At 38.4% G+C, this 26,842-nt stretch overlaps 1 protein-coding gene across 11 annotated transcripts in view; it reads left to right on the top strand.

The window, feature by feature from the left end:
• Positions 1-26,842, top strand: part of LOC108717166 (myelin transcription factor 1-like protein) — a 310,654-nt gene that overhangs the window by 219,341 nt on the left and 64,471 nt on the right. For 9 of the 11 annotated variants that reach the window (XM_041563524.1, XM_041563530.1, XM_041563531.1 and 6 more), the window contains one exon: positions 636-964. In XM_041563524.1, the coding sequence (XP_041419458.1) occupies positions 636-964 (329 nt within the window). Of the gene's footprint in view, positions 1-635; positions 977-25,605; positions 25,659-26,842 lie in introns of those variants that run through there. The other 2 variants (XM_041563533.1, XM_041563532.1) reach the window with 2 other exon arrangements.

Here is a 26,842-nt window from a genome sequence, read left to right as displayed (position 1 = left end):
CAAGTAAAACTGCCAATTCTAGACATGCGGTTATCTTCGGTTTGTCTTCCATAAAAACAAAGGAATGGCATGCATTTACAGAACAGTTGACAATGCCAAAATGCTTTGATGTAGTCAACAGCAACAGCATCTCTGGTTATGAAACATATGAAAAGATAAACCTAACCCCTAGACTCTGACCAGGCCAGCTAAAGATGGACTAAATAGGACCAAGCACATCCCTCTTGTCACTGAAATAAATAATGTGTTGCATGTACTATATTATCCTTCTCAGTAGATTTGTACATGTAACAGTCCTCTTTAAGAATTGCAGGACCCTGAACCACTAAAAAGGAAGTGAATAGTTAAGTGAATATGGTGTTATGCTTTATTTGAGTCTATACTGTTTTTGTATGTTCCCTATGTCACATTAACATATACATGATCAATGATGTTTCAGGTGTTGATGCATATTTTGGGATGTCAGCACTACAACAGGCTAAGGATATTTGAAGTTTTAGCTCTACTAGCTATTTTGATACCCCTATATTTTCATATCCACACCTGAACTAAAAAAAATGAAAATTCATTTTTACATATCAGTAATAATAATTTAAAATAATTGACCAAATACTGTCTTTTATATCTTGTTGCAGTGTGTATGGGTGTCCATTGGCTAAGAAAAGGAAAACACAAGATCACAAGCCCCAAGAGCCTGCCCCCAAACGAAAACCATTTCCTGGAAAGCCAGACAACTCTTCAGTAGATGAATGCTATGAGACAGATGGGACAGAGGACATGGATGAGAAGGAGGAGGAGGAAGAGTACTCAGAGGACAATGAAGATCAGGAAGATGAAGAAGATGAAGAGGTAGATAGGGATGAAGAAGAGGAAATTGAAGAAGATGAAGAGGAGGATGAAGAAGGAGAGGAAATTGAAGAAGATGAGGAATATGAGGAATATCAAGAGGAATATGAAGAACAAGGTAATGATTAAGGTATTTGTGAAAAAAATTGAATACATGAATTTAAACAGTTTGAGATGCTGCATACATGAACTGCACTTATACTATACATCTTCCCAACATACAAACTTAGAAATGTATATGTCTGGATGGCAAGCAAAAAAAAAAGGAAGGTTTGGATTAATCAGAAATTAGAGTTATAATGATGGTTAGCAAGATTGCTGTAATAAGATTCTTTTTTTCTGAATTTGCTTTGGTTTAAAGAAAAATATGTCCTGTTTTATTTTCCTTTTTTCGATGTTTACCTGTTCTTCTCTGCCCCATAGCTGGGCCAAAGTTTTACAAAACAAGAACAGACTCTTGATTTTGGCCAATGTGTCTGTTCATTCCCTGGTTGATCAGAATAAAGCTTCTCCCCAGAGGCAAAAGAAAAGGATAGAGTGGAAATATTTACATGCACAAATAATCTTATGTTGACTATACACTAGTTCTACTTTTGTCATCATGGTTCTCATTTTTAAGTCACTGTTAAAAGATGAAAGGTGTTCCTCTGGCCTTGCAACATAGACATATTGCCCTATAGCCAGTTATTGTAGGTCATTCCAGCAGACTTGAACTGGGATTCAAAATAGGACCTGATAATTCAAGTAAATAGAGGCCCAAATTAGAACACTAAATAATGACTTTCTATGGCATCTTTAGGAGCCCCTCTATTTTTTGCCAGATGCAACACCAGGCCTGAATGCCAAGGACGATCCAAACTCACTGCTACAACACAATGCCAATCCTCTTACAAGTTGCATGATTAGCCCCTTTTATTAAGATGCCATTTGATCTTTTCCACAATATGTATGATCATACATTCTATAGTTTCTTCATTCAGGCAATCAATTTTGGATCTCAATTTTTCTTTAAACTCATCTCCAGTAAATTCGGCTCTTAAATGCTAGAATGCTAAGAAAAACTAATAAGTGGGGGGAAACAAGCTTGATTGCAACCAAAATTGCATTCTTTCACTTGTTTTGGCAAATGTGTTAGAAAAAGTCTACAAAAAAAAAAAAAAAATTAGATTTTTAGATAGATACATCACAAAAATTCAAGTTCATAAACATTTGAGATCATGTATTTTTGGACATAATAACCACGATCTAAGATTTTAATAATTAGGCTTTGTAATGTTAAATTACACATGGACGTGTCAAGAAGAATTCCAAGCGGCAGTCTAGTAAATATTAATGAATCATTCTGATAAATCATAAAATCGAATTTGTCCTGCTTTGCCAGTGGGACAGTGTTTTTGATACTGAGGTACTGCATTTGTTAAAAACCCTGTCATAAAGTAAGATAAGGTTGCAGTTGTTAGGCACAAAGGACATGGATATAGTTACTCAAGTACAAGTCTTGGATTCCTCCAGGCAAGCGTAAAAGTGGTAATAACTTCCCAGCAGTAAAATAAAGGTTGCTGCTTTTATTACCCCCTTTATTATATTTTTTACACAAGCTTTAATATGATCTTATTTCCTGTCGCATTAGATAGTAGCCCCTTTGTATTCTGGAGACAGTGTCCCTTTCAAGCATGTGAGCCTTAGGGATGTAGCGAACTGTTCTGCTGCAAACTAGTTCGCGCGAACTTCGACCGTTCGCGTCCGCCGAATGTTCACGAACGTTTGGGAACATTCACATTTTGAGTTTGTGTTCGATTCGAATACAAGTCGTTCGACCATTTGACCATTCGAATTCCTTCGACCGCTAAAAATCTAACGATTTCCATTTGTTCGAACGATTGTAAGCATTCGATCGAATGAAAAGCATTCGATCGAATGAAAAGCATTCGATCGAATGGCTTCGATCGTTCGATTCGAATGAAAATCCTTCGATCGAATGATTAAAATCCCTCGATCGTTCGAATCGAACGATTTTAGCGGGTGTTCGAAGTTCGCGAACGTTCGCATTTTTTGCCGGTGTTCGCGAACGGCGTTCGCGAACACCAAATCGGCAGTTCGCTACATCCCTAGTGAGCCTTATTTAGAAAAGGTTCTCTTTTTAGGGGTAACAGGAATGAACTTTGGAAAGATGTTGGCACTAGTGATGTGCTGGTCAGGAAAAACTCAAACTGACCCCAATCCTAACCCACAAAACCATTGGTGACCTGCAAAATGTTGCCATTGTAGGATCTGCGCTCACCCTGTACTTGCATCTTCTCTCTCTGTACACTACTTGTGTTGTTGCTTCTGGTTCCAAGGCAGGTTCCAAAGTATGTGTATATCGACATGGCATACGTTCAATGTTTGCAATGTTGCACATATATTGTGAATGCTAATGTTCATAAAGACTTAAAGGGATCCTGTCATCGGAAAATATGTTTTTTTCAAAACACATCAGTTAATAGTACTACTCCAGCAGAATTTTGAAATCTGACATGGGGCTAGACATTTTGTCAATTTCCCAGCTGCCCCCAGTCATGTGACTTGTACCTGCACTTTAGGAGAGAAATGCTTTCTGGCAGGCTGCTGTTTTTCCTTCTCAATGTACTGTAACTGAATGTGTTTCAGTGGGACATGGGTTTTTACTATTGAGTGTTGTTCTCAGATCTACCAGATAGCAGCTGTTATCTTGTATTAGGGAGCTGCTATCTGGTTACCTTCCCATTGTTCTTTTGTTTGGCTGCTGGGGGGAAAAAGGGAGGGGGGTGATATCACTCCAACTTGCAGTACAGCAGTAAATAATGATTGAAGTTTATCAGAGCACAAGTCACATGACTTGGGGCAGCTGGGAAATTGGCAATATGTCTAGCCCCATGTCAGATTTCAAAATTGAATATAAAAAAATCTGTTTGCTCTTTTGAGAAATGGATTTCAGTGTAGAATTCTGCCGGAGCAGCACTATTAACTGATTCATTTTGAAAAAAATATTTTTTCCCATGACAGCATCCCTTTAAATGTTTCATAAACATTCCACATCTGTATCACTTTAAAGGAATGTACTTCCCCAGTCTGACCCACACCTGACACTAACCCTCAATGGATGGCCAAATTTCAACCCTAACCAACCCAACCCACCTAAGCAGTAGCCAACCCGCAGGTTTTTGGTCAACCCACACATCACTAGTGACATGTCAACGAAACAGATCAAATAATGGCAGAGGTACAATTTATTGAAACAGCAGTCAATCAAATAAGGAAAAATGTCACAAATATTTTTGTATTTGCTATTCTATTTGCAAATTATAAGACTATTATATATCAGAAGTGATTTATAGTAGCAGTTGGAAACACTCACAAACGCAGCATAACTGCAATTAGGCTCTTTTTATTCCATTACCACACAACATGTTTCGGGCACCTGGCCCTTTTTCAAGTGTGAAATGTATAAGGGATGCCAGAGGCGGAGCACCCAAGGAATCACCACAAGAATTGTTTGAATTAACGCTAATCAGTGTAAAAAGCCTTTTTGGAGCATACATCAGAAGTGGACAGTGTATTAATAGAAGATAAATGTGCAATGGGAGAATTTCTAGAGGTGATTAACAATGGTGAGAAGTTGCTAACTTCAGTACAAGTAAACTCCATACTTAATACCTGCTATAGGTTTGCATTCTAAAGATCCTTGCCTCCACCAGGGTTCTCCAACTCATAAATTCTGTTAGAGCAAGAAATTGGTGTTCTGCTGCACACACATGTGCTGCCCATCTCTAGTCCCTTCTATAACCACCACTGCATACAAAGTGAGGAGCTTCATCCTTGCACTTTGCTCCTTCCCCCATGTTTTTGTAAATGAGCCCTAGTGTTTAAATATTAAGGAAACTATGCCAAAGCTTGAAAATGCACTTGAGTATGAGTGACATCATAACAAATGCCCGTGACAGTTTGCATCATTGCCCATTTAAAAAGCTTTTTGAGCAGTGAAATAATGTTTTGAAAAACAGATAATGGCATCATTGTTTTGGACAGCTGTTTTGTCATATGCCAGGATTTTGGTGAGTTGAATTTCTAATTCTGTTATTAGCCTCATTGTCATACAGAAGGGAGGAAAGCTGTCGGCTTTCAATAGTTTCAGGGTGGTAGAGACCTTTGGATTCTTTTTTTTACATTGGAAGGAATTGTTTGTGTGTGATATTATAAGGTGAACTAGGGCTTAATTATAGCATTGTGGTCAGATAAGAAGAAAAATAAGCGACTCAGTTGCAAAATAGGCTCCTACAAGGACTACTGGATAGCAACAACAAGATATTATTATGAATATTGCATGATGGATTCCAATTGCTGTCCAGCAGTGAGGATTTAGGCTCTGGTTCTAATGTTTTACACAACATTTCAGAGAAGGTGTATAACCCTTCTGTCCATCAGCATCGTCTGTTCTTATAACATTCTAATCAAAAAGTTCTTGCCCCTTGAGGTGTTGCAAAGCAGAATCATATACAGTAAACATTATGATCAGGCTTTGCTTGAAGGGATACTGTCATGGGAAAACTTGTTATTTTCAGTTAACAGTGCTGCTCCAGCAGACTTCTACACTGAAATCAGTTTCTCAAAAGAGCAAACTGATTTTTTTAATTTAATTTTGAAATCTAACATGCTAGACATATTGTCAGTTTCCCAGGAGCCCCCAGTCATGTGACTTTGCTCTTATAAACTTCAGTCACTCTTTACTGCTTACTGCAAAATTGAGTGATATTACCCTCTCCCCCCCCCAGCAGCCTAACAACAGAACAGTGGGAAGGTAACCAGATAACAGGTCCCTAACACAAGATAACAGCTCCCTGAAAGCTCTAAGAACAACACTCAATAGTAAAATCCAGGTCCCACTGCAACATTTAGTTACATTGAGTAGGAGAAACAAACTAGTTCCATCCTAAAGTGCTGGCTCTTTCTGAAAGCTCATGATCAGGTAAAATGACCTGAGATGGTGCCTACACACCAATATTACAACTACACTTGTTGGTTCAGGATTAAATTTTATATGGTAGAGTGAATTATTTGCAGTGTAAACAGTATAATTTAGAAATAAAAACTGCATGACTCTGAATCCCTTTGAGCATTTGAGTAAAACGCTAGAGCTTCATCATGTACAGTAAGGGGCAGATTTGTCAAGGGTCGAATTGAAAAATGTAATTTTTAAATTCGAATTTCAGGGTAATTGTAGGGGGTTATTTATCAAAGTCCTAATTTATCAAAAATGTTTCTGGTACAAACTCCAATCAAATCTACTCGGGTTTTTTGCGATTTATTATTACATTTCCCTGAAAATTTGCTTTGTCTGAAAAAATCAGATTTTCATTTTTCACCTGAGTTTTCTTATGCTTTTTGCCCGAAAGCTCAGGAAACTTTGGGATATTGCACGAAACCCAGCACACATCAAAAAATCATTGGGACTTTTCCCATTGACTTATATGCAACCTCGACAGGTCTGAAATGCCGGATTTTCAGATTTGGACTTTTCCACCCTCAGGGGTTTAATAAATTCCAAAAAATTTGTGATTTTTTAAAAGTCCGATTTTATAAAAAAAATCAAGAATTGTTTGTGAGTTTTGCATTCGGAGTTTAGTAAATAACCCCCTTAGTGTACATTGACTAGGGAATAGTCCAAATTCTAAACGAATTTGAAAAAAAATCAAAAATTCTAATATCGAAATTTAGCATGTACTGTCTCTTTAAAAATTTGACTTCCACTATTCGCTATTTAAAACTGTTCGAATTGCTGCTTTAGCCTATGGGGGACCTCCAAGAACCAATTTGGAGTAATTTGGTGGACTTTTGGGAAAAACTTCAAATGCGATAGAATACGATCTGAATTTGATTCGAACTATCGAATGCAACCTATTTTCCCGAATGTTTAAATTTTTTATTTTTTTAAATATATTTCTGTTGGTCTTTTTTTATTCAAATTTCGAGGTGATGGGAGTTTAAAATAACTCCCATCAACTCGAAATTCGAACCTTGATAAATTTGCCCCAAGGGGCAGATTAGTCAAAGATCGAGGTAAATTTTCGAAAGAAAAAAAAAATCGAATTTCGAGATATTTTTTGTGTACTTTGACTAGGGAATAGTCCAAATTCGAATTTGAATAAAATTTGAATATCGAAATTTATCATATACTGTCTCTTTAAAAATTTTACTTCGACCATTCGCCATCTAAAACCTGCCGAAATGCTGTTTTAGCCTATGGGGGACCTCCTAGAACCTATTTTGAGTTAATTGGTGGACTTTGAAAATTTGAATTTGATTGAATGCGCTATAACTTCGATTAGTACGATTCGAATTTGGCCGAATACTGACCTATTCAATAGAAAACGGACCTATTCGACCAAATAAAAACTTTGACTTAATTTCGGTTGGTCTTTTTGAATTAGAATTTCGAAGTTTTTTCAATTCGAAATTCGACCCTTGACAAATCTGCCCCTAAGTGTTGCAAATCATATATGTACTTCCAACTAATGGTAAAAGGATGGTTTTATGGGGAAACTAAGGTTTGTATATTGTATTTAAGTACCATTAAACTACAGGCCAGTGTGCCCTTGTGCAAAATTGCAATCTCCTACAGTTGCCAACAAATATGGATGTTTCAGGTCACCACCACTAGATTCTGCATGGGAATGCTGCATTTCTGAGCTTTCTGAATAATGGGTTTCTGGATAACAGATCCCATACTTGTATGTAAATGAATATGCATATGAAACTAAAATACAAACAAGGTGCTTTAAATAAAGTCTCGGAATTTAAAGCATTATTAGAAATTAACTTTATCTGATGGTTTCTAATTATAGAAATATATTGAGGCATATTCTGCCCATTAAATACTAAATAGATTTTTTAAGCTCTTACAATTGTTTCATAACTATCCCACGTGTTTAAAACCCTTTATTACTCTTATATACCCTGTATTAGTCCTCTTTGCTTTTGCTGGAAAGCTTTCCCATATTTTTATCAGCTGATCGGCTTCTTCATTTTAACTTAAAGTTTTTCTCCTTGCACCTTCATTCTGTTTCCTTCATTCTGTTTCCCTTCATTCCCTTCATTCTGTTTCATTCTGCTACCAGAAAAAGCTTCCTCCTGAATACTTTTCATTCCTTTCATACTATACATTTGAAGGATTCTATCAACATTCTCTACGACCTTTTAAGCTGTACAGATGTAGGCTTAGTTACTCTTGTACTAAAATCTCAACATTCAAGATGACGGTATAAATTCTCTCTTTCTCTTATTAATATCTCTCCCTATAATGCATACTGTTTGGTTTGGCTTTCTCGTTACTTCATTTCTAATTTACTTTGGGGTCCATAATTTAAATATAAAAAAACATGAAAAAAACCCATTATATCACTATTCATCCATGCTAGGAGTCATCTAAAAGAGACTGTACTGGGTTGAAATTTGTGGCTTCATTTTGTTCTGTAACAAAACAGAATTTCAATCGCAAGCTAAAGTTTTCTCAAGAAAATTACTGCAGGAAGGAGCATTGTCTAGGTGGATTGTCAGGGTGGCCAAAGTGAATATAAAGCCTACCTAAAATGTAGGCACCCAATGTCAAAGCAGAAAAACATAAATAAAGAATTCCTTGTTACATGGACAATGTTTGCCCTTGGCTCAGGATACTATAGCAATATATTTTCATCAGTGGAACTTTAGTAAAAGCTAAATCATGATTGGGTTTTTATGGGTTAATAGACCAGACTAAAGATTCCGCTTGTTCCTACATAACCCCTATTTGCCTTTGGAAATGTCATCCAAAAAATGAAGTACTTGAACTAGAAGTGGCTAATTGTTATTTATGAACATAGAGGTTGCCAGTGGAGTACTTGAGATCTGTGTTGGTGCCCTTTCTATTTAATAACATTCATTAATATCTATTAGTGACATCACTAAAGGTCTGGAGTCTTTGTTTAAAAAAAAGCTATAGAAATCCATAACATCTGTCATTATAAGTATAATAAAATATGTACAATTGTAGAGTTAACTTGTAACATGTAGATAAGTTAAAGATTAGATAGATTTCTGTCATTAAAGCAAGAACACGGGGAGTTATCTCAAGGATAGGAGATTGGAAGTCTAAATGGATGGAAACATTTTAATCAAAGTGGTTAATCGGGGGGTTCAACCCTCGCCTCCTGAGGAAGGGAGGTTGAACCCCCTGAAACGTTGATCTTTGTAGTGATACATTAATAAAAAGAGGGGCCACGTCCCGACTGCAGATATACTGTATAAAGTGTGTGCGGACCTGTGATTTTGCTGCTATTGTCAAGGATGAATCTGACACAGTATGATAACAACCCAGGAGGTCATAAAAGTTAACATGAAAGTCAACAAAATCATTTGAAAAGCCTTGGGTTAATAACCTGAATAGTTTCAAAACTATTGTGACTTTAGACAAAGTGCAATACCTCAAGTGATATAGTCAACTTCTCTATGAAGAAATTGAAACAAAGAACATGAACATAATATAATTGAACCTTTTACAAAAATCTTAATAATAAATGTAAAATCTTACAAATACTAAATGGGTATAGCTGTATATGAAACCAGCAGTGCAAGCATTGAATAACCCAGTTATTCTAAATAAATGGGAACTATGCCTTGGAAAAATATCACAGTATTCCATGCCAAGTGCAAATGCTACAGTAGAGAAATCGATCATCAGTTCATAGAGAAGGTACAGTACTACGTACTACTGGCAAGTTTAAAACAAACTAGAAGTAATAAAGTATTGTGGGTGGATCCAGGGCTGAAATATAAATGTAGGTTAGCTTTAAGACCTCCAGAAATAAAATCTAAGTTGAAATACTGTAAGTAACCCGACACAGTTAGATGGGTAAGCTGCCAATGATGTACCAGATACAATGAAATTTCCACTGGTTTGCTAGAATGACTTATGTATGAGGAGACGTGTGATATAATCACTGGAAAACTTTTGGTTAACTGCCATGGGCTTTTCAGTCTTGAGCCCAAAGAAGGAAGGACAATGAAGGGAATCAGGCATGTCATGGGTTTACAGAAGTTTGTGGGACACATATCTAAGAAAGTTTCCATTCATATAGGTCATAAAAAGTAGTGAAAGACCCATCCAGGCCATCTAGTAATAGTAAGTCTACCCTTGCAAGCATTTGAGCAATCCTAGTTGTTTTTTTCATTCCAGCTGAAGAAGGGAAGGGTAGGGAATTGATAATTAAGCTGCATTGCATTTTGTTTTCTTATTGCAGCCATTTTTCCACTGTCTCAATTGCCTCTTGAATAGGTATGCATGTGAATAGTTATGCTAGGCCTGCAACACTACTAGTGTCATGGAATTTCAGGAACAGCACAGAAAAATAAAGAACTGCTCTTATAGTCAAACTGGTGGCTCTGCCCTCAAGACCAGGGAAGTAGTACTCAAGGCTAGCTTAAGAGAAGAGTCCATCCAAGTCAGGGAGGCTCTCGGTGGAATCTGCATACACAGAATTTTATTCTCTCTCACTGTAACACCCTTACATATTATAAAAGGTGGTGTGACACCCCCTCAAAATATGTTAGGGGTTGCCTATCTGTAAATGAACAAGTAGTATGTTATAAATTTAAATGCAGATTATTTAAAATGTATTGCAAGCCCATCGAGTGTTATTACACTGATCAATACTCTTAAGGTGCAGGGTTATTAGAAATCTATATTCCTGATTAGAAAACATGTTCCTGATTGAAATGTGTCAAAAGTACATTATATCATTGGGGAGGGAATTTAAATCTTTGGGTTAAAAAAAAACTCAAATTGATTGAGTTCTCTTAAAAAAAACTTGAATATTCAAAATGTATTATACCTCGATCCTGGAAATAGCTTGAGTTCAAAAATGCACCACCAAAAACCTGTTGAGGTTCTGTAGAAGTCAATGGCAGAGGTCCCTAGAACCATTTGAAGAGGTTGATTTTCGAGTTTTTTTTTTGGAGGGTTTTGGCTGAAAACTTGAATCGGAACTCGATTCAGTTGAATCGAGTTTTTTTCTATGGAAACTCGATACATTTTTAGGTTTCGGGACTTGAACTCGAACTTTCGGGTTTTTGCCATTCGAGTTTTTTCTTAAATTAGATACCATTAGAGTTTCAAGGTCATTCGAGTTTATTTGAGGTTAAAAAACAATTCCACCCTGTGATACATTACCCGCTTTGTGATAGAACCCATAATAATAATAGCTCCTCTAGAAATCTTGGTGACTTCATGATTGATGTTCTGGTTTGCCCCTTTGTAATATTACATTATTCTTCAGGAGTATGACAGTGGATTATCAGAGTCTGTAATTTTCTCAAATTTCTATTGGTCTTGATGATTATGATCAGATCCCACTCTTATGGGAATAAAATAAAAATATTTTATAAAATACAACTTCATTTTCTTTTTTGTAACTCAAATTTTATTGATTTTCCCAGGTTTTACAGAATCCATGTTAAGATGCATCCTCACTTTGATAAGAGTATAGTCATAATATTAGGTTAGGTCAAAACCATCCTTTTTAAATATTCAGTGGTAGCAGTAAAATACGGATATACAACATTCTTAAATAAAATCTATAACACAAAACTAAGCAACATCAAAAGACATTGCTTTTCGTATCACATCGCAGCTACAAACTAGTTGTTGGATGCATGTAGTTTGTAGCTGCGATGTTTCACTAACTTACATTTTATTCTGCCCCTCCGACCGCATCAGATTGTGGAGTTCTGCCCTTAGCCAGCAGTAGCCAATCCATTGAAATGACCAGCAGGTGGTGCTGTTTTTGTAAATTGCAAAAGTGCTTAGAAGGGCAATTTTGTTTTAAAGGGTTTTCAATTCCTTTCAATTTCAGCAATTAGCTTTGTACAGTCTGCTATGAGTTAGGGAATGAATGCAATGATCTGATTGGTTGCTATGAATAACCGCATGGTTCATTTAAGCAGCTGTCTTCTGTTTGTCACCGGCCTCTTCAAGTCTTCCGCAAAAAAGTCATTATTTAATTAAAACATGACTGCTGAAGACATAACATGTGACAGGCACATAAGTACATGTCTCAGCAGAAGGCACAAGGCAGAACATAGGTAAAACACAAAGAGAATATGAGCTGGAAACATAATGGGAATTACATGCTAGACGCCCAAGCGCTGCAAGATTAATTACAAATAAAACTGCTAAAGGCACAATATTTAAAGAAGTAAAATTTTATTAAATCAAATTGTTTTGAATGAATATTTAACCGTGGGAGTCGTCGATTTCCCAATAAATGTACTGGAATATCATCATTGTGCCTTTAACAGAAGTGACCTTTGGAACGCTGGATTTAAAATTAATCTAGATAATGTAAAACTATAAATATTGCACATCAGCATTCAGCAGTAGTTGGTTTAGTGTGAAAATCCATACCAGAGGTCATTCCAGAATTCCAAGTGAATGCTTGGAATAGAAAACTAAAATATGCAAATTACAAAAAAAAAAAAAAACACATGGAAATGCAACACTGCCCTCACCTGGCAGCAGAGCATCATTCCATCTATATTGTAAGAAACGAAGTACACTTCCCCATCTCATTATATGGAGTCAATTCAATCCGCCCTGCAAATGCAAAAAAAGAGTGTGACAATTGATTATGTGTACCCTTTGCATTCAATTATGGCTCAGAATATGTTCAAGTCAGTCCTTCAAATTTGTGCAAGCAATAAGCAGCCGAGCATAAACAGGCTTAACTAGCTGGTTAGTGGTTTAAGCATAAAACTTGTAAGGTTGTGACTACTAACATGAGATCTGCCTGCTGCTTTCTGCCCTTCTGGCCAGTGTACATAGTGCAAAAATTAGGTTTTTTTTCATAGTTCCTTATGCTCACTTTGCACTCAGTTTGCAATTGGCACTGTACTCTGCTGTTGCAGAACTGCTGTAAGCCCCTGTGCTCTATTTCAGAGACCTTTGGCTACCTCCTTTGAGAGAGTACTTTGATCTGCATTTGGCAACTCTCTATTCAATGGAGGGTGGATGGGAGGTACATTCAGATGCACAAATTTGGAATTGTCAGAGGAGACAAACTACAATGGAGCCCTGTCCTTACACCTGTCCACCATGATGTGCACAGTGCAGCCACTTGCCCAGACAGAAGTGCCACTTGAATGAGCCCTAAGGAGCCCACTATTGTGCCCCTAAGGGCTTTTGCATGTTTGCCTGGAGAATTGTAAATGAGCCTTCTAGTCTCATAAAGCAGGCACACGAGTAATACAATTAGGGGAGCATTTACTAGCCCATAGAGCTAGCACCTACCACCTATAGAACAGCTGTGGGATAGCAGATATAGTAGGAAGAGATGCTGCCTATAGTAGCAGTGGGGATAATAGTCTCTGGGAAGGGAGTGTGACTGTGGGATAGCAGGTATAGTAGGGAGATATGGTGCCTATAGTAACAGTGGGATAATAGTCTCTGGGAAGGGAGTGTGACTGTGGGATAGCAGGTATAGTAGGGAGAGATGGTGCCTATAGTAACAGTGGGATAATAGTCTCTGGAAAGGGAGTGTGACTGTGGAATAGCAGGTATAGTAGGGAGAGATGATACCTATAGTAACAGTGGGATAATAGTCTCTGGGAAGGGATTGTGACTGTGGGATAGCAGGTATAGTAGGGAGAGATGGTGTCTGTAGTAACAGTGGATAATAGTTCTGGGAAGGGATTGTGACTGTGGGATAGCAGGTATAATAGGGAGAGATGGTGTCTATAGTAACAGTGGATAATAGTCTCTGGGAAGGGAGTGTGACTGTGGGATAGCAGGTATAGTAGGGAGAGATGGTGCCTATAGTAACAGTGGATAATAGTTCTGGGAAGGGATTGTGACTGTGGGATAGCAGGTATAATAGGGAGAGATGGTGTCTGTAGTAACAGTGGATAATAGTTCTGGGAAGGGATTGTGACTGTGGGATAGCAGGTATAATAGGGAGAGATGGTGTCTATAGTAACAGTGGATAATAGTCTCTGGGAAGGGAGTGTGACTGTGGGATAGCAGGTATAGTAGGGAGAGATGGTGCCTATAGTAACAGTGGATAATAGTTCTGGGAAGGGATTGTGACTGTGGGATAGCAGGTATAATAGGGAGAGATGGTGCCTATAGTAACAGTGGATAATAGTTCTGGGAAGGGATTGTGACTGTGGGATAGCAGGTATAATAGGGAGAGATGGTGTCTATAGTAACAGTGGATAATAGTCTCTGGGAAGGGAGTGTGACTGTGGGATAACAGGTATAGTAGGGAGAGATGGTGCCTATAGTAACAGTGGATAATAGTCTCTGGGAAGGGAGTGTGACTGTGGGATAGCAGGTATAGTAGGGAGAGATGTGTCTATAGTAACAGTGGGATAATAGTCTCTGGGAAGGGAGTGTGACTGTGGGATAGCAGGTATAGTAGGGAGAGATGGTGCCTATAGTAACAGTGGGATAATAGTCTCTGGGAAGGGAGTGTGACTGTGGGATAGCAGGTATAGTAGGGAGAGATGGTGTCTGTAGTAACAGTGGATAATAGTTCTGGGAAGGGATTGTGACTGTGGGATAGCAGGTATAATAGGGAGAGATGGTGTCTATAGTAACAGTGGATAATAGTCTCTGGGAAGGGAGTGTGACTGTGGGATAGCAGGTATAGTAGGGAGAGATGGTGCCTATAGTAACAGTGGATAATAGTTCTGGGAAGGGATTGTGACTGTGGGATAGCAGGTATAATAGGGAGAGATGGTGCCTATAGTAACAGTGGATAATAGTTCTGGGAAGGGATTGTGACTGTGGGATAGCAGGTATAATAGGGAGAGATGGTGTCTATAGTAACAGTGGATAATAGTCTCTGGGAAGGGAGTGTGACTGTGGGATAACAGGTATAGTAGGGAGAGATGGTGCCTATAGTAACAGTGGATAATAGTCTCTGGGAAGGGAGTGTGACTGTGGGATAGCAGGTATAGTAGGGAGAGATGGTGCCTATAGTAACAGTGGATAATAGTCTCTGGGAAGGGAGTGTGACTGTGGGATAGCAGGTATAGTAGGGAGAGATGTGTCTATAGTAACAGTGGGATAATAGTCTCTGGGAAGGGAGTGTGACTGTGGGATAGCAGGTATAGTAGGGAGAGATGGTGCCTATAGTAACAGTGGGATAATAGTCTCTGGGAAGGGAGTGTGACTGTGGGATAGCAGGTATAGTAGGGAGAGATGGTGCCTATAGTTACCGTGGGGATAATAGTCTCTGGGAAGGGATTGTGGCTGTGGGATAGCAGGTATAGTAGGATGAGATGGTGCCTATAGTTACAGTGGGGATAATAGCCTTGGGAAAGGACTGTAATTCCAAATTACAGAAAGACCCTTATCTGGGAATCTACAGGTCCAGAGCATTCTGCATAACAGGCACCTTAGCTGTGTATGTAGCAAAAATATCCAATTTAGTTTTAACCAAACTGTAAAATAAATATAGATATAAGAAATAATGAGGTCACTTTTCTAATTTAAGCCTCTTCTTTTTTTATTCTTTGCCTAAATTTCCCAAATGTTCCTTCTGCCTTGCCAAATATACTGTACATATACCCTGTGGCTCACGCTGCTCCCGGATTCTCACATGATCCTAAATCCTTCCTGTTTTTTTCAGCAACATCCACAATTAGCTCCGCTCTCTGCCTCTTCTCTCTCTGCAGTAATTTCCCCTCTTTTTATCTTGGGGCCACTTAGCAGAGCAGAAACAGCTAGTGCTAAATTGAGACTGGCAATAACTGACTGACTAGACATCTACAGTACAGCAGTAAATCCCTATTTCCGAACCAGTAATTCTTTCTGTATTTTGCATGAGATTGCCTGTGGGGATAAAGCTAGAAGCCTGTGCAGGGTGACTTGTGACTGCGTTCCTAGGATCTTGTAGCCTTTCTTAGGTTATGATTAGGAATGGCAAATATGAAATTATATAGTGAATAAAGTACCCCCTCTTGTAAAATATAAGGATATTATAAGTTACCGAGGAGTTTCATGACCATATAAAAGTACGAGGCCGAAGGCCGAGTGTTTTTATACAGGTCATGTAACTCTGAGGTGACTTCTAATATCCTCATATTTTGCAACTGGGGGTACTTTATTTATTATAATACACAAGTTTTAGGGAGTCATGGAGTCATCAGAACTCACTGTTTATAACTGATGACATCAGAACTCACTGTTTATAAGGATATAATTTACAAGATATTCATGGCTTTTGTGTATTATATATATATATTTACAGTATAAACCATGTATAGTTCGGCAGGGCCAGATTTAGCATAATAGGGTCTCAGGAAAATGCTCAAGGACTTAAGGTGATGGCAGACATGACTTATGGGTGAGATTAGTTGCCCAGTGATAAATCACCTCATCTTTGGGCGACTCACAAGGAAACTTTGAGTGACTTAGGAAAGCCGAAGCAATCTGAGTGCCATCCCGTCGGCGATTTACATTTTAGCCAGCGGAAAGGCATTTAAGGGAAGACTAGTTGCCCGAAGAAGAGGCAATCTCCCCCAGTAGCCACATCTGCCACCACCCTTAGGGGCCCCAAGCAAATGAACATATTTTCAGCATTAAACTGTATGGGGTCAATTTACTTACCTTAGAAGTTGCGCCAGCGTTGGCTTTGCCGCACTTCGCCAGGGCGCTGCTGATTCACTAAAATCCGAAGTTGCGCTCAGGGAGGTGAAAGGTAGGAAAGTTGCGCTACCGTTAATTCGTCAAGCAAAGCGAAGTTACACTAGCGATGCCTAATTTGCATATGGTGCCAAGTTAAAGTATAATGGACGTATATGTAGCAGCAAATACATTACACTACACAAGCCTGGGAAAGCTTCATAAAATAAAATAGACTTGTTATGTTGCCCTATACATGTGCCCACTGTATAGTTTAGGTGCTATATGTTAGCATTAGCCACTTCACCCTTTAGTAAATTTGCCCCCATGTTGGGTCCGTCCCCATTGCTAAGTAAAGCCTCTGTGTATATACAGTTCACTTGTTCAGATTAAGGACACGGCAGCAAATAAATGACATGAGAGTCGAGAGTGTGGACACAAATAAGCACTATGCCCGAGGCTTTTGCTAACATATAATGACTGAATGCATTCATCTCTATGAAATAAAAATGACCATATGGGTGGGAAGAGGAGACCCTGCTGCTGCCTTAGGTTTGTATCCACTTTCTGCTGATGTCTCTGGTTCGTTCCAGTGCTGGGGAATACATTAATTTGCTCTCTGGAGGATTTACAGCAAGTCAGGAGAAACATGTGCAGCGTCTATAATTAAGCCCAAGTAATACTGAATGACATGGACTGGGCACCATGTCTAACTCACAGCTACTATATATATACATATTGTGTATTTTCTGTCCTAGTTTTGCAGTCCCTATGACATTTGTTTTTAAATGATGCAATGACATAAAGTGCAGTGCAGTTTTCTTTTTACCAAAGACACTTACTTTATTTCCATCCACATTTATCCGCCTGAAAGGTGTTTATAGCCGCTACTGGAACCACTGGCAGTTGTTATAGCCAAGTCTCCTACATACTGTAAGAAGTATTGGCCTTCTTTGTAAATATCTGTTACAGATCTGGAATGTAAAAGCCATAATGAGTTCCAAAATGGTTCCACTGACCCATCACGCAATGTACAGAGCAGGGTCGGAGAGATCACGGTGTATCTGTGCCCCATTTTACTGCAAAATCTCTGCACTTAATAGAAAATTCAACCCCCCATATAATAAAACCCACTACCCCCTACCCTACATAATCCCCCTCCCTGCTCCCGTCTGCACAGGGGATAACTCCAGTAATTGCCCCATATCCTGTAATTGCCCCTCGTTGCAGAGTAAGCACAGCGGAGCTCACAGGCACAATCTTCTTCTCTTCGGTAATCTTCGGGTCTTCTCCCTCCCTTTCGGCAATATCGATTGCTTTCGTCGCATGATCAGTTGTCCGGAACCAGAAGATTGCTTCAACTGCGCATGCGCCGATACGACCCTTACTTTCTGAATATTACTGAAAAGAAGAAGATGGTGTCCGTGAGCTCCGCTGCGCTTACTCTGCAACGAGGGGTAATTAAAATGGGGTTGTTAAAATGGCTAGAATCCCTTAAAGGGGTGTGGTTCCCCACTTTAAGCATGTTATAGAATGGCCAATTCTAAGCAACTTTTCAATTGCTCTTCATTATTTATTTTGTATAGTTTTTCAATTATTTGCCTTCTTCTTCTCCTGGCTCTCTTCAGCTTTCAAATGGGGGGGGGGGTCACTAATAAAAATCTAAATAGAACAAAACACAAATAATAAAAAAAATAAAAACCAATAGCAAATTGTCTCAGAATATCACTTTCTACATCATACTACAAGCTAATTTAAAGGTGAGCAACCCATTTGCATGCTGGGCTCTTTTGAGTTTGCAGCTTCAAGTGTTGCCAGAAAGCTCATGGCATGGTATAGATCAAAAGGTGATCTGGAAACACAGAATCTACTGCACTGACACAATGATACTTTTTATGTTGGCATTGTAAAGTCTACAGTGGGTGGCACTTTAAGGGGCTTTGGCTAGTGTCACATGGGCATCATTTCTTCATAATTAACCAACCCTCAGCCATCAGGGAAATTGCCTATGAGATGATGTCAACAGAAACAAATATAGGTACATATAAGCTCCCAGTACTTGCCTATTGCTTGGCTTATAGAATCAGCTCAATCTGGTCATGGCTAGTGATGAGCGAATCTGTCACTTAAAGAGAGATTCGCTCATCACTAGCCATGACCAGATTGAGCTGATTTTTTGAAACATTGAAGTCAATGGGCGTCAAACTTGTTTTGACACGTGACAATTTTTACATGACAGACAATTTTTTCACGTGCGATTTTTTTTGTCCGAATGTATTAAAGTCAATGGGCATCACAATTATTTTGACGTGACAATTTTTACACAAAAGACAATTTTTACACGTGCGACTTTTTTTGCCCAAGTCAATCATTTTAACGCGCGACAATTTTTACATGAGAGTAAATTTTTACACATGCACCTTTTTTGGCCAAATGCATTAAAGTCAATGGGCGTCAAAATAATTTTGACGCATGACAATTTTTATGCACTCGACAATTTTTACACGTGCAACTTTTTTGTCCAAATGCACTAAAGTCGCAGATGCAGCAAATTTTTTTCGCCGGCAATTCGCAGGTGGCGAAATGCGGAAATTTGCCGCGAATCCATGCCTGGTGAATAAATTTGCCTATCACTAGTCATGACCTATGAGTCCATGATCGTTTACAAGCAATCAAGACCTATAAACAACATCCTTGCAAACCAGTCTATTGAGATGAACCCTGGGCTTCCTGCTGCAGTGGATTTCCAGATCGCAATGAACTGCTGTGAATCACTCATGAGATATTACTGCTCAGAAGACTTAGTCACTAGTGCACTACAAAGGCTTATGATTCTGTTTCTTCCTGCTGCTGATTTTGTCCAGGCATTTTACAGAAACAGAAGTCAAAGCCCAGCAACGGCTAAGCTATGTATCATTAAACGGCTTCCTGCAAATATTGTAATCAGCAAGCTTTGTATTTAAAAGGATGCCTCATTTCCTTACGAAAGCAAGCCTCACACCAATTCATTCCATGCTGGGAATCCCTGGGGTAAATCTGGGTATAGCATGCCTTTGAGAGATAGTTTTTAGCAGACAACGCATTTGGTTGCTTGTCAGTGCACTTGAGGAATGTCCTGGCACTGGGAATATGTCTAATGCATCTTGCTCAGTAAATTATCCCTATTTATTTTGCTGTTAGAATAAGAATTTGCTTAGCTATGCTTCCAAATTGTTTGCAAAAAGATCATAAAGGATTAATAGATAGACTAGACTAGAGGCTAACTGATCTTTCTCCTGCACAGGATCACTGCACTCAATACTAGGTCAAGGGACTTGAGCTTCAGTTGACTTTCAGTTAAAGGGACAGTAACACCAAACCATTATAGTGTATTTAAGTAATGCAAATATAATGTACTGTTGCTCTGCACTGATAAAACTGGTGTGTTTGCTTCAGAAACACTACTATAGTTTGTATAAACAAGCTGCTGTGTAGTCATGGGGCAGCCATTTAAAGCTGAAAAAGAAGAAAAGGCACAGGAAACAGATAACAGATAAGCCTTGTAATATACAATGGGATTCTTCAGAACTTATCTGTTATCTACTGTGTATCCTGTACTTGAATGGCTGCCCTCGTGGCTACACAGCAGCGTGTTTATATAAACTATAGTCATGTTTCTGAAACAAACACACCAGTTTTACAAGTGCAGGGCAATGGTACATTATAGTGTCATTCTTTAAACACTTTCATTTGTTGGTGTTACTGTTCCTTTAATCTCCAGGGTTTCCAGGTTGTTTAGTTCTTTGGTGATGGTTTACTTGAACTCTGTTTTTACCCTAATATCACCTTCAAATGAACTGAGAGCTGAGGAGTTTCTACTATTGAGAACTCTATTTTCACCCCATACCCCCACGCTATCTTCATTAATAAAGGTAACCAAAATAGAACTTAATCACCTAGAAAACCAGGAGATTCAGTAAAAGTTTCACCCTTTTATAAATAATACCCAATGAGTCCCACAAATACAGCACTTTGGAAGAAAATCATATAGCAATACTTCCCATTAAATTGGTGGATCACTTAACTTTTAACTTTTAGTACGTTATAGAATGGCCAATTCTAATCAACTTTTTCAAATTTTCAATTTTCAGTTTTTTTAATTATTATCCTTTTTCTTCTGACTCTTTCCAGTTTTCAAATGGGGGTTACAGACCCTTCTAAAACAAATGTTCTGTAAGGCTACACATTTATCATTATTGCTACTTTTTGTTGCTCATCTTTCTATTCAGGCCTCTCCTATTCATATTCTAGTTCAATGCATGGTTTTTAGGGTAATTTGGACCCTAGCAAACTGGAGAGCTGCTGAATAAAAAGCTAAATAACTCAAAAACCTCAAATAATTAAAAATGAAAACCAATTGCCCATTGTCTCAGAATATCACTCTCTACATCATAACTCAAAGGTGAACAACCCCCTTTAATTACATCACCCGATTTCTCTAATTCATCAAATGCTGATGGAACGGCATTCATAAGGGCTCATTTACAATCATAGCATTGAAAATGTAAGGAATGAGCTGAGTTTTAGCACATCGATTGCTATTGCAGCTAAAACAAATGGCTGCAGTTACATTGTAGCCGCATTACTGGAATTGTGGCAAAACAACACTGCATAATGCGGAAAACAGTTCTGTGTATTCCATCAAAAATTACAATCTGCACACTGCAGCTGTGTTCGTAAATGAACCCTATAGTTTTTTTACAGATGCTAATGGACTCAGTTCGGCGTTTATAGTTTAGAAAGTTACTTTGTTTGGTTGCTTTGGATGCTATATTGGTTACAAGTCAATGTACCAGCACAATAAGTCCTTAGGGACACCAGATATTTTGCACTTTATTGGAAAAGGAAACTGAATTTCCCTTTTCTTATAAGCCAATCACATCTCAGCAGGGGTTGCAGTAGATAAGGGCCCTTTCAGCAATCACCGACTCCATCAATGTGAAATCTTCGGCTTCGAATGGACCGTTTGAGGCAAATTCGTTTTGACATTTCATTTCACTCAAAGTGAAAACTTTCAGGCTTAAATTGAACTTTTTACATTGTTTTCTGGGGGAAAAAAGCCCTGTAAATCACATAGCAATCTCACTTGTGATGCAGGCTATATATATCTACTGTATATATCTATATATATATATATATATATATATATATATATGGTATGTAGGAAAAAGTGAGAATAAACAGAATAACTCAGAATAAGGATCTGGTAAGTGTTTGAGCAGAATGAGTCAGTAGTCGTGCCTTCCTGTGTCTTTCTTACACAATTACACTCATTAGAAAATAGATAGTTAAGAAAACTGTAAAAAATGTTTATTATCATAGACACATAGGAACTTACTAAGCTCCTTTTCAAAATACTGAAGATGATCCACTTCACTGTATAATGATATTGCTCATTGGTCTGGCCTCCACTGTGTTCCAGTGTGTTACAATTTAATTTCAAGCCTTAGTTTAGAATACCCTTGCCTAGCTTACATCTAATCCAAAGAAAAGTAAAATTATTTTATCTAAAGCTGCATAAGGGGGAAAGAAATTCCCTCTAAAATGCCATACTTATCCCATACTTGCAGCTCTCTCAACTGCATACATTCATTAAGCACCACTTATGTTACTACGTTGCAAAGATCATCTATAGAATCTCTCCAACCATAAACCAGTATACATCAATGTAATGGAAAACATTGCAGCCTTGTAACACTTGGGTTCTAGGTATGATTCCAGCCAGGGCTCTATCTGAAAAGAGATTGTATCTTCTTCCCATGTTTGTGTGTGTGTTTCCTCCAGGTACTCTGGTTTGTTCCCCAACTCCAAAAAAACATACAAGCAGATTAATTGGCACTTAATTATATTGACCATAGTGTAGCTTAGATCATAAGCTCCATAAAAATGATGTATAGTCTCTTCAGATAATGTTGTACCATGTTGGTCATTAAAAAAATGCAGAAAATGTAAAATTTGGTGATACATTTTATTGGCTAACTGAATAAGTAATAATTGCAAGCTTTCGGAGCACCCAGGCCCCTTTGTCAGGCAAAATACAAATGAAAGCTGGATAGGCACATCATATATACTGTTAGATCACTGAAAATGGATTTATGGGTAGTGATGGTGAATAAATTTGCCAGGCACAAATATGGGGAGAATTTCCACATTTCGCGGGCAGAGAATAAATTTGCGAAACTGCAGTGAAAATTTGCTGGGGGAAAATCCGCAGCGACAAAAAATTTTTTGGCACGCGTCAGAATAGTTGCGCACATAAGATTGTTGCGCATCAAAACTATTCGGCCGCCGATTGACAATTGAATAATGCATTTCGACAAAATTGGCGCCCATATAAAAATTGGCACGTATCAGAATTATTTTGACACTCATTGACTTCAACGTGTTTCACAATTTTTTGCATCTTTGAGATTTTTCCACTGTTTCACAAATTTTGCAAAATGGCACCGATTAGCCCATATCTATTTATGGGCAATAAATAAGGAAATTACAGATAGACCAAGATAACTTGCAGAGATAATAAAAGTAATTAGAGTGGGCTGTAAATAGTCCAGGCATCTGGATTCAGTCAGGTCCCATAGTGTGACCTAGATCAAGACAGAATAGGGTAAGTTTAACACAACCGTGCACAATTAGAAATTGCACAAGAAAAAAGTGAAGATACAGGTAAGGGTTCCACTGGGTGGGATAACATATGGAACATATGGAACCAGAATTTATCCACTTCACACCTCCATACCAGACTGTAACAAATAAACTACAAATAGGGTTTGTGACCTGTAAAGATAAGACAATATTTCAGCCCAGATATTGATAAACCCCCCAGAGTGAGCACTTTAGCTTTAGCCAAGGAAGCAATCACTAGTACAGTCAGCACCTTGTTGTGATGTTAAATCAACCTCAATAACAACAGATTATGTTGTTAATGTAAAACTGAAGTTTAATGAGTAATTGAACAGTTTAATAATTAACCAATACCAATGTATAACACCACAAGAAAGCATATATTAAAACTGTAGAATAACATCAGGAGCTTGCACCCACAAGGATGTATTTACTAAAATGGGCTCTAAATTGTATCTGTTACAAATAGCAAACATTAAGTTAAGGTGGCCATACACGATAAGATCTGTTCCCCGATAGGCCCACCAAAGGCAGGGTGAAATCGGGTTAATCCGAACGTTCAGCCCTAGGGTCAAGTGATCGGATTATACGAAGGAAATGATATTCTGAGACGATTTGCAATTGGTTTTTATTTTTTAATATTAGTAGTTTTTTAGCTTGACTCCAGTTTGCAATTTCAGAAAAAGTGGTTTCTAGGGTCCAAATTACCCCAGCAGCCATGCATTGATTTGAATAAAACTAGAATATGAATAGGAGAGGACGTGAATAGAAAGGCAAGTAATAAAAAGTAGCAATAACAATACATTTGTAGCCTTACACAGCAGGGGTCCCCAACTGCTGGGAAGCGGCCCACTGCTGCTGAACTGGGCTGCTGAGTCCGCATTTGACGCGTATGCACCGAATTTAATGCGGACGCACCAAATTTGACTCAGAAGCACCAAATTAAATGATGGCGCGTTCAGTTGACGCCCCTCCCCCGCCGGTCCTTGCAAAAAATTCTGCCTTGACACTGGTCCCTGGGGCAAAAAAAGTTGGGGACTGCTTTTACAGTGCGTTTGTTTTCTAGATGGGGTCAGTGACCCCCATTTGAAAACAGGAAAGAGTCAGTAAAAAGCAAATAATTAAAAAACTGTCAGAAATAAAAAATAAAGGCCAATTGAAATGTTGCTTAGAATTGGTCATTCAATAACATAGCAAAAGTGAACCACCAATTTAAGGTAGGCAGTAAGGGAAAAGCTAAGCTGGGCCTCCTGATGCTGCTCTTTGCGCTGAGAGATCGATTTTTGATTCAGCATTCAGTGCAGACACAAGCAACCTTGGGGGCACTAGTGTTCTGTAAGTGAGCATTTAGGGGCATGCTCCTGCACCCATTAGCAAATCTGCACTTGATAGCTAAATGACCCTTATTATTCCATTCCTTGCTGCTACACAAGGCATCTGTACCAAGCATTTCCCCAAATGGTAAAGCACCTGTTTTTTCTCACTTTAGTCTGAGTGGTATCACTCATTCTGATCCATAGCTACTAGTAGCACTAACCCATAATGCATTTCAAGCCTAAAGTAAAAAATGCATTCTTCTAGCGAGCCCCCCTCCCCCAAATGTATTTAATCTTGCAGACTGAAATCTCAGACATCAAATTTTAAAAGCAAGATCATTCAATATTTCAGGAGCTCCCTGCTATCTGAGGAGCCAAACTTTTAATTTTCTTATGCTTAAAAGCTAAAGTGTAAAAACCCGAGAATGAAATTAGATACTTTTACTATCGAGAACATCAGCAGATGTACATCAGGCTAGCTGTCAGGGTTCACTGTATAGATTATCAGTACATTTAAACCACGCTACCTGCCAGGATTTGCACAAAAGATCTTTTTTTTTAGCCTTATTTTTTTTTCTAGTTTCTGAACCATACAAAGACATTGGGTAAATAATTTTAGCAGATGCTATCATTATCTGCCATTTCCATTCCCGATCATTTCAGAGAAACATTTAGAATGCAGTATGTTTGAGATGATGCTCTTCAATCTAAATGTCAAACATAAAAAAAATCACAATAAATCATTCAGAAACAAAAAAATGCTTTTCACATATGAAAGGTTTATGATAGAATATATTATAGGGATTCCCATCTAATAGACTAAAGAAGAATCTCTTGGGGCACTCTACTTTCCTGTTAGGCTTGGAATGTATAGAAAATACCTACCTTTTTTAAAGATGCATAGGTGTAAAATGACTCCACAAACCCTGGTCATTGAGCTGTGAATAAATTAAAACCTAGTTACCAGTCCCCAATCTAGAAAGCCACCAATTTCCATCATCCTTCCCCCACTCCCTTGATTCAGTTAATCAGAACCTCAAATATTACCTGTATTTCTTTCCTTCCCCAAGGTATGCACGGGGTGAACAGTTGGCGATGCAGCCCTATCTTGTTGGGTTTGGAATCTATAAAAAATACCTACCATTTTTGGAGATGCATGGGTATGTAGAATGACTCCACAACCCCTGATCATTGAGATGCAAATCTATTAAAATATAGCTACCTGGCCCCAATCTAGAAAGCCTTCATTATTTCCCCACCCCCTTGATGTAGTTAGGCAGAACCCCAAATCTGGCCTCTTGCCCTTTTCTTCCCCAAAGTATGCATGAGGTGAAGAGTTGGAGATGGAACCCTTCCTGTTGGGTTTGGAATATATAAAAAATAACTACCAGTTTTGGAGATGAACGAGTATGTAGAATAACTCCACAACCCATGGTCTTTGAGCTGTAAATATATTAAAACATAGTTACCTGGTCCCAATCTAGAAAGCCACCAATTTCCTTAATTCTTTCCCCACTCCCTTGATGTAGTTAAGCAGAACCCCAAATACGGCCTCTTGTACTTTCCTTCCTCAAAATATGCATGGGTTGAAGAGTTGGAAATGAAACTCTTTCCTGCTGGGTTTGGAATATATAAAAAAATACCTACCAGTTTTAGAGATGCATGAGTATGTAGAATGACTCCACTACCTGTGGTCATTGAGCTGTGAATCTACAGTATTAAAACATAGTTACTTGGCCCCAATCTAGAAAGTCACCCATCTCCTTCATTCTTCCCCCACTCCCCTGATGTAGTTAAGCAGAACCCCAAATATGACGTCTGTTTCTTTCCTTTCCCACAGCATGCATGGGGTGAACAGCTGGAGATAGGACCCTTAACTGTTGGCCCAAAGGTGTTTCAATGTACTCGGAGCATTTTCTGTTCTGTTACCTAGACCTGTGATTTCATACCATAATAACATTTCGTTACGGTTCCTGTCATCGCCATAAAGCAGCCATCACTATCTTTTACTGCCTTATGTCTATTGATTAACTGTAAGTTACCACCATTAAATTAGCCAAGTCCCTGCCAAACATGATGTTCATTTCCAATGGGCATGCTGATCACTGCTATTTGACTGCTAAGGGATAAAGTCAGTTGGGCCCATTCATGATGGTTTCGATGAAGCTTTTTCTTCCCATTGGAGTAGTCAGTAATGGTGTTACAATAAACAACATATGTTTTGCAGACTTGGTTCCATGGACGTTTCGATATATTTTCAAGTGGGTTGTTTTCTGGAGGGCAATGACTGTCATTTTATTGCTGTCAGGTGTTTCTAAGCACTTTTCAAATGAAGACTATAAAG

Source organism: Xenopus laevis, chromosome 5L, assembly GCF_017654675.1.
Source record: "Xenopus laevis strain J_2021 chromosome 5L, Xenopus_laevis_v10.1, whole genome shotgun sequence".
Taxonomy (NCBI): domain Eukaryota; kingdom Metazoa; phylum Chordata; class Amphibia; order Anura; family Pipidae; genus Xenopus; species Xenopus laevis.
The sequence above is the reverse complement of the archived record's forward strand: the minus strand, read 5'-3'. Positions and strand labels throughout refer to the sequence as shown.